This window comes from Colossoma macropomum, unplaced genomic scaffold (assembly GCF_904425465.1).
Source record: "Colossoma macropomum unplaced genomic scaffold, Colossoma_macropomum, whole genome shotgun sequence".
In the NCBI taxonomy this organism is placed as follows: domain Eukaryota; kingdom Metazoa; phylum Chordata; class Actinopteri; order Characiformes; family Serrasalmidae; genus Colossoma; species Colossoma macropomum.
Genome location: NW_023494795.1, coordinates 38,334,803 through 38,355,768, shown reverse-complemented (window position 1 = coordinate 38,355,768; position 20,966 = coordinate 38,334,803). Strand labels below are relative to the sequence as shown.

The 20,966-nt window shown below is 37.3% G+C and overlaps 1 protein-coding gene across 2 annotated transcripts in view; it reads left to right on the top strand.

The window, feature by feature from the left end:
• snx14 (sorting nexin 14) overlaps window positions 1-20,966 on the top strand; it is a 53,678-nt gene that overhangs the window by 24,711 nt on the left and 8,001 nt on the right. For both annotated transcript variants that reach the window (XM_036582368.1, XM_036582367.1), the window contains 8 exons: window positions 2,268-2,400; window positions 8,196-8,388; window positions 9,197-9,280; window positions 11,443-11,543; window positions 13,379-13,490; window positions 14,468-14,508; window positions 18,208-18,324; window positions 18,901-19,024. In XM_036582368.1, the coding sequence (XP_036438261.1) occupies window positions 2,268-2,400; window positions 8,196-8,388; window positions 9,197-9,280; window positions 11,443-11,543; window positions 13,379-13,490; window positions 14,468-14,508; window positions 18,208-18,324; window positions 18,901-19,024 (905 nt within the window). The remainder of the gene's footprint in view (window positions 1-2,267; window positions 2,401-8,195; window positions 8,389-9,196; window positions 9,281-11,442; window positions 11,544-13,378; window positions 13,491-14,467; window positions 14,509-18,207; window positions 18,325-18,900; window positions 19,025-20,966) is intronic.

Genomic DNA, 20,966 nt, shown 5'->3' with positions numbered 1-20,966 from the left:
TTATAGGTAATTGTATTATTATAAAACACTATTTCAATAAAAGTGAAGGTATCAAGACATTACAGTAAGAAATAGATATCTTGCTGGCCAGACTTACATACTGCTGGTACAAAGTCACACTTCCGTTTCCATAGAAGACAGGATCATAGATGAAATGAAAGAAAGTGCAAGAAAAGAACATACAAAATAATGACTGTGATAGTTCCTAATGTTACTCAGGTAATCCTTAAAGGTTTGGACTATGTAGGAAAAATGTGATTGGTGGAATTAAACATCCTATCAGAGGAATGTTTTGTTCTCCAGTTTATTTCAAAGCCGGAGCACCAGTGTTCCCTGACAAAAGGTTTACCCTGTAAAGCAAACCAATCTGGTTGTTCATTTAGAATCTGCAGAACACTTTTGTTCTTTAATTATGGTGCCTTTCTATAGCTAATAAGGTCTCCAGAGCCCAGATGCCTGATTTTTAAATTAGGGTTCATTTAGTGGGCAATTATTCTAAAAAACAGATGTTGGAGATGACCTAGGGTTGACTAGGGTCAGCCTGAAATAAAGTCTGAAGCAGCTGTTCAACAGTCTAAACCAGCATTCACATCAATGAGATATAATAGCCAATAAATCTTACAGTGAAGTGTGAGAGAAACATGTGGTTTTCCTTCTAGTCTGACTTGTCTTTCTCATCATCCACTGCTGCCCATGTGTCCTGGACTTACATTAAACGTCCACACCTCCATGTAGTTCAGACTCCAGTCCTCCAGGATGGGCTGATATTATTATTGGTCGCAGGCCTATATCCATCAACATGAAACCCCCACCCCCATCAGGTTCCCCATCTATCAAATCCATTCTAACCCTGCGGCCCAGAATTCTAAAGTCCCTCTTCACCCCGACAAAGTGAGTCAGGCTGCCTGTGTGTGCAGTGGCTCTTGAAAAGCCTTCCAGCACTGATCTGAGACCAGCTTACCCTCCTGCTTTAGAGTCTTTACCCAAAAATGCAAGCTAACAGTGAATGGAAGCATATGGAGCATGTGGACTTAGTTGGATGCTAGTTTCCATCTGTTATAAGCAGGATTGGCATTGGCATTTTTGGTTGAAGTATTTCTTTGAAGTAGACAAAGCTGAAGCTTTTTGAGAAAGGAAAGCTGTTCTGAGGTCAGTGTGTAGGGCAAGCGTGTTCCTGGAAAGACGTATGCTCAGCATGCTTCTTTTTGGATGCCTTCCTTGCTTTGCATTTTGCGTGTATCTTTGTTTTCTCTGCACATTTGTGTGCAAGTTCTTTTTGTGTGCTGTTGTTCCCATCACTTTATTTAAAGGCTGCCTACCTAAGGACTTTCTGATGCATGCATAAACACTGAATAATGCATTTAAAAAGCAATACTGTATTCATAAACAAGATAGTATGATTTTAAAGCAAATGACATTGTATTGATGTAAGTGTCCTTAAACTAAAGTGTGAGACATTTGTTTTTGTAACATTCTCAACACATGACTTAAAGCTGAGGTCCGAGTCAGGAATAACAGCCAAGTCTCACAAATTTCTCCCTGTTAATACTAGATCTAATGAGAATAATTTTTGTTTTCTCCTCGTTTGATTTCAGAAAATTGCTGTTCATTTTATTTATGATACCATATAAGCATTTAATCAGTTGATAAAGAGAACAGTTTCATGTGCATCAGAAATGTTGAGTTGTATATTGTCAGCATAGCTATATATGTTTATTCCATACTCGCAAAAATAATGTGACGAAGTGGTTACATACATAAGAAAATAAAATAAGCCGAAGTGTAGATCCCTGAGGAACACCCCACTGAATGAGCCTGTTTTGGAAAGATGCTTGAAAAGTCTTATAAATGAAACATCTGTATATAGAATGTCATTTATTTCATAAAACATCTCCTGTCATCTTGTGAATAATGATGTAAGATGTTCTTACATATTCAAATATTACTTCTTAAATACATTCTTCAGTGTTTGTGCATGTATTATGAAGTCCCTATGTAGGTATTCTTCAAATAAAGTCTTACCAAAAATCCTGATCAAACAAAATCTTACAACTGTATTTGAATGCATTTTTATGCATCACAAATATACTTACAACTTACTAGTAATTTATTGTATACATTTAATCTTTTTTCATTTCATATTCTTGTCATTTGAGCTTCTTCTTGATGGTTTGCAGTGTTAATGCTTGTGCAAAGAGTGATAGTTCTCACTCTTTGACTGGTTTAATTCCTGAATTCATTTTTGTAAAATGTGTGTGCATGTGCAGGAACACGTCTAAGCGAGGAGAGTCGTTTGGGATCAGCCGCATCGGCAGTAAGCTGAAGGGTGTGTTTAGAAGCACCACTATGGAAGGAGCCATGCTGCCCGCCTATACAATGGTTGACGGTGAAGAGGATATGGTGAGACTCTCAAACATATATATATAATACAACGTATAATAATTATAATATATTTGAAATGTACTGTAGTACCATGCAAAGATCTTAGACAGCCAGGCCTCGGCTGTCTCTTACTGCCTATAAAAACAGTATATAACATTAGAATGAACATAAATAAACATAAATACTGTAAAATTTAACAAGAATTTCTTGTTTCCAATGAAACTATTAATTGGTTTGTTAGAAGAATACAGATATAAGAATGTGGTTCGTTCTTAACTTCTCGCTACACACCAGCCATCACCTGAATTTTCCATCAGCAGCACAACTGATTTAATTTAAGGAAGGACTGATTAACCAAACTACGCTCTTTAAAATAAAGATGGTTCTTGGTGAGATTACTTAAAGGAACTACTTTTGGTTCCTTAAAGAACATTTCAGTGGATGGTTCTTTGGAGAACCATATTTATAAATGAGATGTAAGTGCAAAGAATATTTTGTAGAAGTTTGTATAATGTGAAAATCATAGGGAAAAACATCTAAATTACAAAGTACCCTTTATGTGAAGGTCACTTTAAGCCTTTTAAAAGGTTCTTCACACTGATGCTTCTGTTTTTCAAACGTGGTTCTTCGGGTTTTTTAAAGAGTTGTATTAGATGGTAATTCTAAGTGTTGAGCTTCCTCAAGGAGAGGTCTCAATGCTGAAACACTTCTTACACATAAAATAGCAATGTATTGTTTAATTCTTTGTTTATATTTATATATATTTATATAAATGTTAGAATGAAAGTATATAGTGTTATATAGTGTTAGAACGAAATATGCTTGCTGCATTTTTGTCAGATGCCCAAGACTTTTGCACAATACTGTAAACGAGCAAAGACTGTGTACAGAAACATCTGCAATGATTTTGGGTTGCTTGCACACTCTGTTCAAATCGGATAATTCACAAATCCGTGAATGTGCTGTGGGACTGTCTGACAGATAAAAAAGCAAATCAACCAGAAAATCAAATAGACGTAGATAAAGACCTGGTCCCATTTCACCACTCTGTTTTGTGCGTTCATGCCTAGAGGTAGGGTGTCCTGATTTTTGTTGAGATACAGGGTAGGGTGAAGTGTTAGGGCTACATGGCCTTCCAAATGGAGGTTTTTCATAGGCATACAGAGTGTTATGAGAAAAAAAGAAAAACTGGCAAGATGGCGGCACAAGAGACCAAAGAAACCCACAAGTATTTTCTCTGTTAAGCCATTGTATTATCTTACTTTTATATCATTTCAATGCATTGTGGTCCTTTTCTTCATAACAAACATAAAAAATCGCTGGTGGTGTGCTGATGTCTCTGTGGCTAGCTAGCTAAGTTTCCCATTCCACCTTAAATGGAAAAGGCACCAGAATGTAACTGCTGCACCATTTAATGTAAAACGAGAAAATTTCAACAAGAAGCTAGCGAATAGCTGACTTCAGCTTCATACAAAAATTAGGGGTAGGTGATAATAAATAATTGCGAACCAACGCCCCCACCCCTTTGAAGGTATATTATGCCCTAAACGTAACTAAAGCCCAGCAGTGAGGTTGCTGAACTTTACCCTCCTCTGCTGTCACTGCAGACTGGCAGGGTCGCCTACAGAGCACCACTAGTAGCTGTTAATGAAGTGATGTTCTATTTTATTTGAGGGTCCCATTTCGTAGGGAAAGATTTCAACCACTACCTCTTGTAACTCAGTTCTAATGGGCAAGGTCACACTCAAAAACAAGGGGTAGGGGTAAAAATAAGAAACAGAATTGGGCCAAAGAGTGGAAAACAGAAGTGGTAGCAATCTCAGGTGACAGCAACATCAAATAGAAGGAATACAAGAACTGTGGAGAGATATGAGGAATTGAAAGAGAGACTACAGAGAAGATGAAAGTCATGAAATTAATAATTGGAGTACCCTAAGAGTGCCTCCAGATTTCAGTTATAGAAACATCCACTTCAGTCCAGAAGCATGCAGTCCCAGAAACTGCTTCACTTCGAAGCTCTGAGCATTAAAATAAGAAAACAAATGAAATGGGGGGATTTTGTCCCAGTCGTTTTTCACAATTTGTTATTGTTCCAGATAGGGTTGCAGTAATATGCCGGTTTTATGGTATACCATGCTATTAATATTGATGGTTATCATACCATGTGCATTTGCTGTTATCGATATTGAAAAAAAAAACAACAACCAAACGAAGAATCTCACCTGCATGTGCGCATCTCCTTTCTTTCCCGATGGCCTGTCGGACTCTGCAACTGGTACCACACACACACAAGCGACAGAGAAAATGGCAGAGAGAACTGAGACTGATCTCACTGAGAACATTTCAGTGGATGGTTCTTTGGAGAAAAAGGAATTAAAATCAGCAGTGTGGGATTACTTTGGATATCACAAAAACAAATGTGGGATTGTCCTCGAGGACTGATAGCCAGCATCTAAAAAAATTGCCTCCAAGGGAGGAAACACATCAAACATGTTCACTCATCTTTGGGAGCACCATCCCTCCTTGCAGATCACAGTGCGTTTCCCTTTAATAATGAAAAAACGTGTGATTGTTTAAACTTCAATCATAAAATGTGCAATCTAAATAATTTCCTACATCCCAGCTCCCGGTTACATCTACATTGTCTGTACATTTATTACCCTCTGCCTTACAGACACACACTGACCGTGATCTGACCACATAAAGAAACACACACACACAAACTTTCCCAGCTTAGAGGGATGGCATAAATGAGTGTGTTTTTGTGTGTGTGTGTGTGTGTGTGTGTGTTTGTCAGTGAGTGTTTGTGAGTGTGTGTGTGTGTGTGTGTGTGTGTGTGTGTGTTACAAACCAATCAGCCATAACATTAAAACAGCCCTCTTCCTCCTAGACAGTTCCCATTTGTTTTACAGATCCTTATCTTTAGGGCCAACTGCCCACCCTAGTATTTGCAGTATTCACTGTAATTTTCTGCCACAGCTCCAGTGGTTGCTGAAGTAGCGATAGTGTAAGTGTGAGCAACTGCATTTACTAAGGTACGTGGTGAAGCTCTCACCAGATAAACAGAGCTTAAAGTTTTCACTTGTGAGAGAGGAGAAAATCAAGCTTCACTCTTGCTTCAGATCTGAAAACATCTACAGGTGTTTCTTTCCGTTCTTCTACTATTCCACTGTGGTTATTGTTGTTAAGTTGGCCTCTTCCTTGTAAATGTTTACAAAAATATCAGATGCATGCATGACCTGACATCAGAGTGTCTAGTGTGTTCATAACCCATACATGGCTGCCTTTCCTGGCAAACTCTTCTCATGTTTACCAGCAGTAAACAGCTATAAGTAAACATTTGTACAGTACTGTGCTATAGTCAAGCGGCATAATGGCGCAGTGGGTAGCACTGTTGCCTGGGTTAAATTTTTCAGGGTCATTTCTGTGTGGAGTTTGCATTAGTTCTCCCAAAAGGAAAGATAAGTGGCTTAGATGGTGTGTGTGTGTGTGTGTGTGTGTGTGTGTGCTATAGTCAGAGACCACCATTCATTTAATTAATTTAAAAGCTGGTACTGAGCAAAGGCAATAGACAAAAAAAAGAAAATTTGCAAATCAAAGAAGCTGCTGCTGTTCTCAGGACAATTAACTGCTCCAGACCTCAGAATTATTCAAAGTGTTTGGGATTTCTTGGATTGTGTGAAGCAGAAAATGCAACCAACTTCTAAGACTGAACTTTGGAGGTGTGGAAAAATATCCTTGCAGATTTCTCTGAAAAACTAAAAGCAAGTCTCCTGAAAAGAATGGAAGCTGTAATAAAAGGGTGGATATATTAAATGAAAAAAACGTGTTACGTTTAGTTGTCAACGCTTGTAGAACTCAACAATGTAATAATTGTACGTGTATAATGTAATAGAGGTCTTAATTAGTGTTGTAATAATATTTTTACTGATAATATAATAGTTAATTACGTTACTGAGAATTTAGTACAGTTTCAAGTTAACTATAATCAATACTTTTATTACATCATTGGGTTTAATTATATTTTAGAATTAAGTTCAAAATTATTATCTTTAACCAGGAAGAGTCTTGCTGAAATTACTTCTGCAGGGGTGTTTTACATTTTGGGGTTTTATACAATATTGGCAAATTATTACATTGTTGGGTTCCACAAGGTTTCGATGTCATTTTTTGTTTTCATTTTGTACGTTTTTTGCTAATGCTGGAAAATGAATAACTTAAATGGCCGTTTTGATATTTGAAATTGATTAAATGAAGGGGGTCTGCCTTAATTTTTTTCTTATAAATGAGTTCCCTGGATTTTTTTAACCACTGAGATCTCTGTAAGTGAGGGAGAAATCTGATTGAGGAACTCCACACCACAGGTCTTTTAAAAAATCACTACAGAGACATCTACAGAACACCACATATGGCCCCCATTTCTTTTGCCTCATTCACTTTGAACTTTGCCTGACACAACCATGGTAATGTTCAAAATAAGTTAACCAAAGAAAATTTAAGATAAAGATTTGTGTGGCGTAAATATAGTTTATTGCTCGAAAAGTCAAGGAAAAGTCACAGGGAAGTCAGTACACCAGGTATTTGCAGTCGTGCCCTACTCTAAGAAGAGCTTACTACGAACTGCCACCATTCCATTTAAGTCTGGGCATCCAAGCTTTATCTGGGGTTAAGATGTGTCCATGGATTTGCAGAAGTGAAAACTCATCATGAGAGCTGTCAGAACATCTTTGGTTGTGATTATCCATTTAGAACAATACTTTTGCAGAAGTAGATTAAAATCGGGCATGAGAGCCTGAAGTCAACAACAGCTCAAGCATGTGATCAAATCTCCCACGGGGGTGGTTCCTGTGGTGATTTTGGAATGTATTTAGGGACTGTTGATGTGATAAGGGTTGGGCTTGACATTGTGTTAATCCGGGCTTTTACGTGCGCAATGTGGGCGAGGTTTTCTGTGAGAATGGAAAGAAAAAGAGAACATTTCCTCATACTTACTTGGTGTTTTCTTGGTGTCTTCTGTTGCAGGTTTAGAAATATTTTACAGAGGACTTTGTCATTGAATGTCTAAGAAGTACAAGTTATTTATTTTTCTGTGTCAGCAGAAAACATATTACACAGAAACTTACACAGGAGCCTTAGCTTAATATTTTGTTCAGTATTTAGTGTGTCGACTCTTTGCCTTTATTACAGCTTCCCATTTTTTTCAGGAGTCTTGCTTTCAGTTTTTTAAAGACATGTGCAGGGGGATTTTTCCACACTCCAAAGTTCAGTCTTAGAAGTTGGTTGCAGTTTCTGTTTCTCACAATCCGAGTAATTTTGAACGCCACCAGTGATGTTGAGGTTTGGACTCTGGGGTGGAATTTCAGACCCATAGCATTAAAGTGTCCTCTTATAGGAGAAGGATGGACAGAAACACGTGCAGAATTGATCAGATCAGAAGCAAAGATGAAAGCTTTAAGTGCTGTTTATCTAATGGTGACGTGATTTGGTGGTCTACCAGGTCTTCCACAGTTCTTAAAAGTTACCGTTTGAGCTCCAGTTTTGGAAACTCCTGTTTGTTTTACTTGTTTTCTCTTTCCTTATGCAAAGAACATATGATTACATCACCAATTAAGAATTGTATTACATTATTGGGCAAGTTATTACATTATCTGGTTTTATTACATTTTTTAAACAAGTGCTAAATTGTATTACATTTCTGGGTGTTACTACATTTCTGGGTATATACATTATAATAGCCGTTTTAACTGTATTTTAATTAAAAGACAGTTGGTCTCTGACCACAGCAGATGTGTTTGTTTCTTTGTGTGGATCAGGTGGAGGAGGCTACTGTGGTAGTGGAGGATGAATCTCCTGTACCGGAGAACATGGTCAGCCCTCCAGGAACGCACAGGAACCTTTCAGCATGGACCATCGCCATTCCCTTTGTGGACTTCTATGAGGATGAAGCCAAAAAAGAACGCATTCCTGTCTTCTGCATTGACGTGGAGCGCCATGACCTCCAGCATGGTGAGGGGGGCTGTCCTTTCAAGCAGTATTTCTGTGAAAATTTTCAAATTATCCCCTAACCTCAAATGTAGTCAATCAGCCAGGACATGTTTGGTGTCTACAGTTTGCTTTTTTAAGAGCTGCGAGGTTAATGTAGCAACAGACAATGGAAGCTTATGCCCTACCAATTAGCAGTGTGCAAACTACATGACACAATTGTCATACTAACAAACCATGTTATCTCAAATATGTGGTTTCTTTACACAATGGACAAAAGTACATCAAATACCCAAGAACTTCAAAAATAGAATTTTCTTTCTCAAAGTCTCTTCAGTCAAGTTACTTTTTACAAAAATGACACCTTTATTCCATTTGAGATCTGCCACATCAGTTCAAGTTCATCAGTTGATGTACTAATCAATTAGTTGATTAAATCAACTACTCATTGAGGTATTGTTGCTTTACCCTTTAAAATTCCAGGTTTATTACATACTAAGGCTTATTATTCAGTAACTACAGAGACTTCAATGCAAACTAGCTGAGCTGTTCTTAGATTCTTATAGAAGTATGTAATAAAACTTTGAGCCCACCGGTGGGCCGTGTCCATTTAAGAGGATCAGGCAGGGTCACTGGTTTTTGTCTGGTTTCTTTTTGTCTGGTTTCTTTCTTTGTCAACAGAGTAGCTGAGTTTTGTCAGGAGTCTAGGAGTTTTCAACTAAAAACAAAACGTTTGTTGGAACATATTTGAAATGATCCAGAATGCTTACTCTCTCTCTCTCTCTCTCTCTCTCTCTCTCTCTCTCTCTCTCTCTCTCTCTCTCGTTTTCAGTTGGTCATGAGATGGAAACATGGTCAATCTTCAGGAGGTACCTTGAGTTCTATGTCCTGGAGTCCAAACTCACAGAATTCCATGGTACAGATGATTTTCTCTCTCTCTTTTTCTATCTGTGTCCTCTTCTCTAGTGACACAGCTTTTTTGGTACTGAATTTTCATCTAAAGTTTTTCATTTCTAACTGCAGTGATTTCCACACATAGATTATACTTTGGTGGTGCGCCCAGGTATATTGAATTGAACTTTTGTAGCATTTATCTACCTATTATTTATTTTTTGTTTATTAGCGAAACAGAAACATAATATCAAGATATTTTTTATTTATTTTATTGCTTATTACATACTGAGGCTTATTGTTCAGTAACTACAAGGACTTCAATGCAAACTAGCTGAACCACATTTTCATGTCACTATCAAAACACAAAGAGTTTTAGTCCATAGGCGGAGTCTTATTTTAGCCATGCTCCTGCATTTTAGAGCAGGAAGCGAGACTGCATCCCTGTGCCCCCATGGCCACATCGTGAGCAGTTAGATCCCACTGTTTTGAAGTAATGTGTTACAAAGTCTGAAGACATTGAAGACAGGAATTGTCACTACTGAAACACATACACCGACCAGCCTCTTCATGAAGTACTCCTCCTTGTTTCTACACTCATTGTCCATTTTATCAGCTCCACTTACTATATATTTGCACTTTGTAGTTCTACAGTTACAGACTGTAGTCCATCTGTTTCTCTGCATATTTGTTAGCTCCCTTTCATCCTGTTCTTCAATGGTCAGGAACCCCACAGGACCACCACAGAGCATGCGTTATTTGGGTGGTGGATCATTCTCAGCACTGAAGTGACATTGACTCAATGGTGGCATGTTAGTGTGTGTTGCTCTGGTCTGAGTGGATCAGACACAGCAGTGCTGTGTCCACACAGTATCCAGTCTATTAGACACTTCAACCTTGTTGGACCTCCTTGTAGATCTAAAGTCAGAAACAGTAGCTCATCTGTTGCTACACAGTTTTTGTTGGTCATCCTGTAGTCCTTCATCAGTGGTCACAGGATGCTGCTGTCTGATCCACTCATACCAGCGCAATACACACTAACATACCACCGCCACCTCAGTGTCACTGCAGTGCTGAGAATGATCCACCACTCAAATAATACCTGCTCTGTGGTGGTCCTGATTATTGAAGAACAGAGTGAAAGGGGACAAACAAAGTATACAGAGAAACAGATGGACTACAGTCTGTAATTGTAGAACTACAAACTGCATCTGTATGATAAGTGGAGCTGATAAAATGGACAATGACTGTAGATACAAGGAAATGTACAATGTAAGTGGCCAGTCAGTATATTTTCTGCAAGTTAAAAAACTATTTTTTTGTGTTTTAACAGAAATATTAGGATTATATGTGTGTACAGCTGTTCAAAGCATTTTTGAGTTATGCCTAAAATTAGCTAAAACTGTTACTACCGAAACTATCACTAGTGAAACATTTGGTAATATTTTGGTAGTGTTATGATTGTTTTCATAGTGTCAAAATGGAATGTTCATTCGTTTGTTTTAATAAAATAAACATAATGAAGATATAGAATCACAAAGAGCTAAAGGATGTTAGTTAATTTACTTAATGGTCTGAAATGTGTTGTTTAAACTCTGACTTCCCAATTCAGTAGAAAAATCTATATAATGGCAGTTTGTTGATGGAAATTAACGCTGCACTCAACCAGCTGAGATTCGATTGTTAGTCTCAAATACTTACACAGAAAAGAAATGGATCACACACTGAAAGCTCAGTGCTATATTTGTAAAAAACAGTGTCATAAAAACACATGTAAATAAAAAAGTTCTGTTACAAATAGTTTTATGTTGTGTTATGTTTTAGGGTCTGTATTCTCCCAGTGTCTTCCCACCACACACCAAAAAGTTTGAACACCCCTAGTAAAATGATGTTTTGTTGATTTTGTAAGTGAAAATAAGTTAACACATCCCCTACAAAATATAAAATTTGATCAGTTTTGCACTGACCACATTTTATGTTTTATTTTTTTTCCAATGTGTTAAATTCAGCCAATAAGTGTGTTTAATAATTGTGTATTTTAATGTGCAGAAATGTGTTTTCTTTAGAAGATGTGTAAAATTATTTTTACTTAGATAAATCAACCAAACCTGTCATTTGACCTGGGGCGCCCAAACTTTTACAGACTGCTGTGGGAAACACTGAAGTGTGCTATTTTCTCTTTGACAGGTTCATTCCAAGATGCACAACTCCCCTCCAAAAGAATCATAGGGCCAAAGAATTATGAGTTCCTAAACTCAAAGCGTGGTGAATTTGAGGAGTACCTACAGGTAGCCCACCCTGTTTTAGTTTGCAAACTTGTTTTGTCTGTCATGGTGACCCCTGAATATAATATTAACATGAAGTTATGTCTCAGTGTCAGTGGATGCATCACAGATGTTTAGATGACTTTGACTGCATTGACTACTTATAAGGTGTGTTTATACTTGTATTTAGGTTGCCTTGGTCCAGACCAAAGCAGAAAGTGATACGTTGTTGCATTGTAGTTCTGTTTTACTTATCATTCACACTGACATATTTAACATCAAACTGAAGATGTAAACAAAAGTAATAGGTCACAACTGACTGGGCAGGTTTTATGACGCACAATAACTGACAATGTCCAGCCACCTTTCTGAATCTTGCTGTTCTCTGTTTTGTCTGGGATCGTAGGTTTGATTTATGCCTTGTTTGCCTCTGTCTTGTGACATTAGTGCAACAAGTCCTGAGACTTACTGCGTTCCTTTGGTTTTGCATGATGCAAAGCAGGGCGAAATCCATTTAACAGCCTCAAGTGGCTTACTGCTTTTACACAACAGAGAAACATTGATGCCTTCCAATACATAATGTCATTTATGTGTGCAGTAAAATGGGTTTGTCGGGCATTTTGTAATGACTTCAAATGTGCCTCAGTCTCATTTAAAAAACTATCAGTCTTTGATTACTGATTTAGAGCACATTTTAAAGATGATTACATGAACATGAACGTATCAAATCAGAAACTCGTCTTTTCTACATAACAGAGACGTTCTGCAGAGAGGAGACAATGGTTCATTCTGTCTCATCTTTGATCTGTTTTGCATTCAAACTGCCTTTAAATGAACCACACCAGAGTTTGTTTTGAAGTGAAATCAAGAGCGACCTGAACGCACCCTTAGATTATAGTTTAGACCAGGGGTCGGCAACACACGGCTCCGCAGCCACACGCGGCTCTTTTACTGCCCTGTTGTGGCTCCACAGCAGAATTGGATTTTTAGGTAAAAATAAAATGGCAGTAAAATAAAGCTCTGCTGATCATTTTAACACAGTTTAACAATAAATGATCTTAAACTCTGGACTTAATAAAGCCTATATCTGCTAATTTACCAAACTTTAACCATGAAGGTTGACGTACAGACTGCTGGTCACCATAACAACACAAACAACTATCTCGCCTAGCTTGTAGCTAACGAAAAGGCAAAGAGAAAGATTTAAGACGAACATCTATAATTTGGAGACGGTTTGACTTATTTGCATTTATATTCACTCTAGCTTGTTTCCTGATACGTTTAATCTGCAACAAGAAACTGCCAAACACTGAAAAGTCACGAAGCTCATTCGGCAGCTTCTTGCTTGAATTTTCTCGTTCCTTCTTCAGCCTCGTAAAAAGACTAAAAAGAAAAAATGTTGAGAAACATTTTACAAGAAACTGTTCTACTTTTGTGGAAGAGTTTCCTGCCAGAGATGCAAGAAAAGCTATAGCTGAGCTGAAGCTTAAAGCAGAGCAAAGAGTCTGCGTTTTTGTTTATAATTTTTAGTCTATACTAGGACATGAGCACATGCTGAGATATATTTACAGCCAAGATGGTAAAATGGACATAAAATGTTGTGGCTCCCAAGGTGGTTTTATTTTTTTGAAAGGACAAAATGGCTCTTCTTAACATTTGGGTTGCAATCCCTGGCTTAGACAAACTGTACTAACGGTAGTGCAGTGTAGATTACATTGCAAAGCCACAAATGCATTGTTTCCTTCTTGTTCCGTTATTCTGATGATGTGTAGCCATATGTTTGGCAGTCTAGGTTAAATGTCCGTCTTGGTGAGGAAAGATTGCACGTGTCATTTTTTTCTTACATGTTTGTTTTGCAGAACCTGCTGCGACATCCTGAGCTGAGCAACAGTCAACTTCTGGCAGACTTCCTCTCTCCGAACAGCATGGAGACACAGTTCCTCGACAAGATGCTGCCTGACGTCAATCTGGGTGCGAGAAACTCCTCCATCACCCACAAACACATGGTGTATGCAAAGGTTTTGGCACCCCTGGCCAATATGTTTTGTTGATTTTTGAAGTGGAAAAAAGAAAAGAAAGAAAACACAAATTCTTTCACACAGCTGTAGACACACTACGGTTCAAGTGTTTGGAAACACTGCATTTACTGACACAAAACTAATTTTGTTGCTGATACATGTATAAACTGATTCTCATATGATATAAATTGACAGTCCAAAAAATGAGTATCTAGATTTTTTGCGATTTTTAGATTTGAGCTCAACAGCTACCCTTTTTATTCTGTTTGAATAGCTGTTTGTAGTAATGTAATTTTGGGAAATTACTATAATTACATAATTACTCTAAATAAATATAAATAAATACAGTATTATTTAATAGCATTTACTGTTTCTTGTCATGTTATAACTTTTCGGCGTTCTCAGAACAGTCGGTTTATGTTTTGGTTTCCAGTGTATGAGTTATTATTTAATTACACTGTGATTCCACACATTTTAACTGTACTGAGGAGCACATTTACATATTATGACAAATGCCAGCCAAAATGCTGCACAACAAAATCAAGTAATTTCGAACAAAAATACAATAAAATAATAATAGGACACACCTACAATAACAGAGTGCTACATCTAGTTCAAACACTAGTGACTCAGTGTGGGTGTGAAAATCCTCTCTGTCTAGTTTTACCACTACCTAAACTCCTTACAACTACCTAACTCCTAACTGAAACTGCAAAGCCTGTAATTACAGCTATAAATGTATGTCTTAATAGCTTAGCTTTTTGTACACATTAAGCCTGTTGAGGTTTTAAACACTGTCAGTTGGGGCTTTGCTCTATAAGTGCTTTTTTATTCTGTGCCCAAAGAACCAGCTCCCTAACCTCATGATGACACATGCTTATGTAGCTTATATGTAAACATTTCTTGTTTCTTGTATGTTTTTGGTTGCAGGAAGGATTTTTAAATCAGTACCAGGGAAACTTATCAAGGAGGTGAGTGTTAAGATGTGTAAATATCTATTATAATTATTGTTGTTGTTGTTATAGTAGATTAACACAAGTACCCCCCCTCATCATTGCCATAATTTAACTTTTAATTTAATCTTCAAAAACAGCGAATAAAATGCCTCTTAATTCTCTGAGTGTAAAGATACAAAAAAATTCTGAATTTGATTAAATACAGCTGGTATTTAATACAGTGGTGTGTTGGTTAGGGCTGCGACAAGCATTTAATAATAATAGATAAGTTGGTAACACTTTATTTGGGTGGTCCACTATAGATATTTTGTAGATGTTCAGTATATCTTTATCTAATATTCAACTAAATATCTATTAAATGCAACTGAACTTGTAGTTGTGTGTGAAAGACTCTGTCCCCAGCACTGAACCTACCCCTAACGCTAACCTCAAGGAAAAACCTACACCTGCTAATAGACCTAACACTAACCTTAATGTTGTTGATAATCAACTGAGTATCACCAGAAAGTTTGTTAGTAACATATGTATCTGTAGATCATCTATAGGGGACCATCCAAATAATGTGTGACCAATAAATTTGATCATTAAAATATTCAAAATGGAGAAGCCATTCCAGTAACAGCCATGGTTTATCACTTTTATGAACTTTGTGATTTGGCACAGCTTGTGAGACTCTTGCAATTCTAGGCAACCTTATCAGTTTTAACTCCAGGTGCAGTCCAAGCAAGTTTCCTACTCCACCGCTGTTAAAGCCAACATGGCTGAATTTGTTGTTTGCTCCGGTATAACGCTGCTTGGAATCTCTTAAAAACCCTCATCACTCCCCGCTCACTGACAAGAGTTCACCAAAAAGTTGTTTGCATTTTTAACACAATGGTTGTGGTCTCCACCAGTGCTCACTGCTGTTCAGAGCCAGATCAGGGTTGCCAGATTGAGCAGGATCCACATTATAATACAGCTTCTTATGAAATATGATGTGAAGTGATGTTTTTTCTTCATTACCTTATAATAGTTCAATTACATTTTTGAAAAAGCACAATAATTTAATAGGATTTATACAATAGCACAAAAAGGCAATGTTTTTCTATACAGTTAATAAAATGAAAAGTTTTGCTTGTAATTATTAAAGAATATTTGAATATTTGAGATAATATTCAATGGAATATTCTAAAATGAACACATTTGATAGTTGCTGTTTTCACAGCACAGCATGCAGGCATGCATATTAGGAGCATAACAATGCACACATTTTCAGGCCTGGTACAATTTTTAATTCCAAGGTCAAATTTCAGTTTGGTTTTCGATATTTTGTATTAGCAGTGGGCAGCATACCGGATCATCCAGTATACCAGTTGAAATTCTTCTTCATGAGTTTTGTCATAACTGTTGCGCTTGTTTCCTCTCTTACTGACTCACTCAGTCAACTACATCGGGCAACACCTTGATGTTGCGTCAAGAGAAATGGCTTGAGAAATTCATGATTAAGCTGAGTTGGCTTCTCATTCACCAGCTTCTTACTCAGATTTCTCGTTCCAACCTAAATGGTACAGCAGTTACTGCTGCTACATTTAAGGTGGTATGGACAATTTGAACATGAAGCCGGCAGATGAAAAGCCAGCTTTAGGCTCTTAGAAATTTGGATGTTAAACAACATTTAGCAGCATTTTTGCAACGTCCAGAGAAGCAGCTGCGTGCTTAGTGTTAGAAAGCAGTATTGACGCACTCTGACAGGCCACTTTATTAAGTACATCTCCTTGTTTCTGCACTCATTGTTCATCAGCTCCAATTACCATATAGGAACACTTTGTAGTTCTACAATTACAGACTGTAGTTCATCTGTTTCTCTGCATACTTTGTTAGCCCCCTTTCACGCTGTTCTTCGGTGATTAGGACCCCCACAGGACACATTTCCTTTTAAACACCACAGTGTCACTGCTGGACTGAGAATAGTCCACCAACCAAAATATCCAACCAACAGCGTCCTGTGACCACTGATGGAGAACTAACTAGAAGAAGGAGAGCTATTGTCTTTGACTTTGATCTGTAAGCTAGACCAACAAGGTAGGAGTGTCTAATAGAGTGGACAGTGAGTGGAGTCTTTCACCGCTGTCTGATCCACTTGCATGCAGAGAAACAAGTGGACAACAGTCTGTAACTGTAGAACTAGTGAACCTATTTCACATTTACTTTAGTTGTTAAAAACAGTTAAATATCCAGACCTTAGATATTTACATGGATTTTGTTATGATCTATTTAAACCCATGGCTTTAATTAAGATAGTAATAAGCTAAATCTATACAAAATACAGTTTTTTGAAAGATTTTTAAAATTTATTTTAAAGTGAAGTTGAAAGATTCAGATTTATCAGGAGTTAAATTATTAAATTAAAAAACTTAATTCAAAAAATGCTGTCCAATATTTTCACATCACCAACAAAGCACAAAGAGTGGACACTAAAGTTCATAGGCAGGGACTTATTTTAGCCACGTGCTTTTAGAGCAGGAAGTGACACTGCATTTCTGTCCCTCTTGGCCACATGGCGAGCAGTGAGATCTCATTGGGCCTTCATCAGCATTTCTTAAGAACAAATTTCTTTTTAAAACCCACACAGTTTTAAAAGCCAAATTTCTTCTTAAAACCCACACAGTTGTCTAGAGGATTTTCACATTCAGTGTTTTCTTATTTGGAGTTAGTTCCTAGGTAAAAACAGAATCTACACACACTCAAGACCACAAAAGTGTGAACAGTTCTGCAGTTTAAGAACACGTCATGAATCGGATGTAGACTTTTTCTTCGGAACTTTCTCAAGAACAAATTTAAGAAAAAACTTAGAGGAAGATATAGGAATGAGGCCCAGTGTTCTGAAGTGTCTCAAAGTCTGACGATCAGTGTGTCACATTAAGAATTGTCATTACTAAAGCACATATTTCTGTTTATATTTTTTATCGTAATGAAAGATTTTATGATGTTGTCTGTTCAAAGCTGTGTTTGCTAGTCATGTGCTGGTTAGGGTTTTTGAGTTAAGTCTCTGTAGTGTCATGTTATGTGTTTTGTTAAGGACAGAAAGCAACATTCAGTCATTTTCATTGTTTTAATGAAATAAACATAATTAAGGTATAGGGTTGCTTAAGTAAAAGGATTTTAGTCTAAAGTCCTCGTCAGTTAAAAGTTCTTTGAACCAATCTGGAAGAATGATCCATTAAAAAGTGAAGAATGCAGAATGATAAGCCACTGTTAACCTACAAAAATGGGTTTACTTAAGCACCTTAAACAGTTTTATATATACACCAGAAACTTTTATCATGCCACGATACACATTTTCGGCCATACTGCCCAGTGCTATTTTGTAAGTTTAAAAAAAACAGAACTTCAATTATATTTTACACAGATTAGTTTGCTCAGATACATAAAAGCTCCCCAAGTGAACTTTCTCGGTTCCTGACATGCTGCCCTCTAGCAAAATAAACCCTTTGAAGAACAGTGGTTCCCACAAATGATGGTAAATGAGACACCCTTGTAAGAAACTAAGGGGCGTAATGATACAGCAATGTACAATTTTACATCACGATACACTGTTTCAAATTTGATTTTCTGATACATGTTGAGATCGTGTATGTATGATTATCTGAAAAGATCAGTGGTGTCTGACTGTAACTGTAACTAAGCAATAAGCTGTTCTCTTGAGTTGTGCGTCTGTGTTTTGTGACCATGAAGAAAGGGCAGAACCTGGAGCCGTTCCTCCAGTCCTTCTTCGGCTCATGTGAGTCTCCTAAACCCAAACCCAGCCGTCCCGAGCTCACCGTCCTCAGCCCCACCACCGGAAACAAGAAGGTACAACACACTTTTTTCACCCATTACATTGTTGATTTTCCAGACAAACCAGGTTTTTTGAGGCACTCCCATAAAATTTAACCTAACCACGGATAGTATGTTTTGAAAAACGGTCTCTAAATTGGGATGAGTCAGTGGATTGTTTTTTTCTGCACCCATTTTTTCAAAACACTGGTGAATGATATCAAGGAAGAAACACTCAAAAGACAAAAAGCAGCCAATTTCTATGGGTACATACAGTCGTATGCAAAAGGTTGGGCACCCCTGGTTAATTAACATCTTTTGTTGATTTTCAGAGTGAAAATAAGTTTTTGGAGAATACACTTCTGCACTTTTTGTGCCATTGTGCAAATGGTTGATTTGCTGAATTAAAAAAATAAATAAAAAATGTGGCCTTTGCACAATGTTACGTTTTATGTTTTTTTTTCAGGGTGTTAAACTCTCTGTACTCTGTAGAGGATGTGTTAACTTTTTTTCATTTCAACAAAACATCATTTGAGCAGGGATGTCTAAACTTTTATGTATGACTGTACATATCTTTATCTGTAGAAGTGACACTTTCTGTATTTGCCTCAGCTTTTCAACGAGCTTTACAAAAACAACGCCGACCAGCCGGACAGCATGGACAGAAGACAAAACCAGAACTACTTTCTGGAGGTAATGGATCTGGAGGGCGTTTATGACTACATGATGTATGTAGGTAAGTTCCAGCACCAGTGGGTCCAGTACTAAGCAGGTATTCACATGAAGCCTATATAGACTCTCTAAAGCCTACACACTTAAAAGTGATGGTTCTTAAAGGGTTCTTTAGTAAATAAAAAAATGGTTCTGTATAGAACCATGAACACTCAAAGAACCTTTTGCTTCAAAATGGTTCTATATAGAACCATTTTGAAAAGGGTTCCATATAGCACAAAAAAGGGTTCTTCTATTGTAACAAGCTTGACACCATAGAAGAACGCTTTTTGGTGCTATATAGAACCCATTTTGAAAAGGTTCTATATAGCCCATTCTCCATTAATCTGAAGAACCCTTTCATGATGCAAAGAACCATTTAATCATGCAAAGGGTTCTTTGAGCTTTCGTTCTACATTCTATATAGAACCATTTTCTTTACTAAAGAACGTTTGAAGAACCATCATTTTTAAGTATGTACTTCTTCTCACTGGTTTCTGTGGAACATTGCACGCTTCTACACCACCAGACACACTTCACAATTTTAAAAACATGAACTTTGATGCTGAGCACCAATAAAAGTGCCATAAATCTTCCACAACGGACCAGTTAATGTTGAGGATGCCTTCTCTTTAGTCTCTCATCCAGCATGGACAGAAGGCTGGTTGTGGCCTGAAGACCTGGAAATGTTTAACACTCTATACAGTGTTGTTGAGTATTATTTATATTTAATGTTATATGTACCAGTTTCAAAATATTTATTGGTTGTCTCTGTTTTTCGCAGTTCTCCTTATTCCACTGTTTTTTCAAAATTTCTGCATAATTAAATTCTTGAGTTGTAAACACAGTCATTTAGAGGAGTTTGATGTGAAATGCCATGTTGTAGAGAAAAACTTAATGACTGATTTTTTTACAATCATGGTGATGGGAAACAGGGGTTAAGGTGGCTACAGTGCAAATATAACCATTTTATTCCATATTCAAAATGACCAGTGAACCTGCATATGTAATGTTGATTATTGTAAATAAGGCTAAAAAGGATAATGTTTTGCCTTACAACAACCTGCATGCAAGTCTCCGCCCAAAATGGATGTTAACACGTTTATCTCAAAACCAGAGGCAATGAATTTGTAATTATTCCATTTTCCTTTTTTGTGAGGTCGCTTTCAGAGGCATTGAACTCTTCAGCAACTGGTTACCTTTCACCACAAAAGTGAACAATTCTGACATGTCAGTTTTTTCTAGAATAGAGAGTTTCACACCAAACTCTGTTTTAAGTATGAGATGTATGCATCACACGTTTAAAAAGGCATCATTTTAACACCATAACGTTTTTTTTTAAACAGTCTACACAAAGCTGCCTTGAGAGAATTGTAATCCTTTCCAGTTTCACCCTGACATACCTACACCTGATGGTTTATAATCTGAGATCAGCGGTGTCCTCACTGTAATCCCATTCAGAACAATATGCTATTTCTGTCCTTTCTGTAATCCCATCCTGAACAGTGAGCTGTTCCTGAAGAACATGGCTGATGCATTATATGTTGAAAAAGAGATTCCAGACAAATTCTACTAATTAGTGGATGCAGCTAGTTTAAGGTACACGCCAATAAATGTGCGCACATAACCCTGTAATTTCCATAGAAAAGCATTGCGGATAGAATGGGACAATCTGGAACAGCCTCAAATATGCCTGCGGTCTCCAAATTATGCTAGCATTGGGCTGTGGAGCAAAGGAACTAATCCAACATTAGGATCTGGTCTCGCTAATGCTCTTGTGGCTGATGCAGTCAAATCCCAGCAGTATCATTCCGACATCTAGTAGAATGCCTTTCCAAAAGAGGCTGTTTTTAGATGAAAGAGATAACTAACTAATTATTAATACCTTTAATTTCTTAATAAATGTAAGCAAACAGGGTTTATGGATACTGTTAGACATATACAGCCAGTTTCCTGCACATGGATTA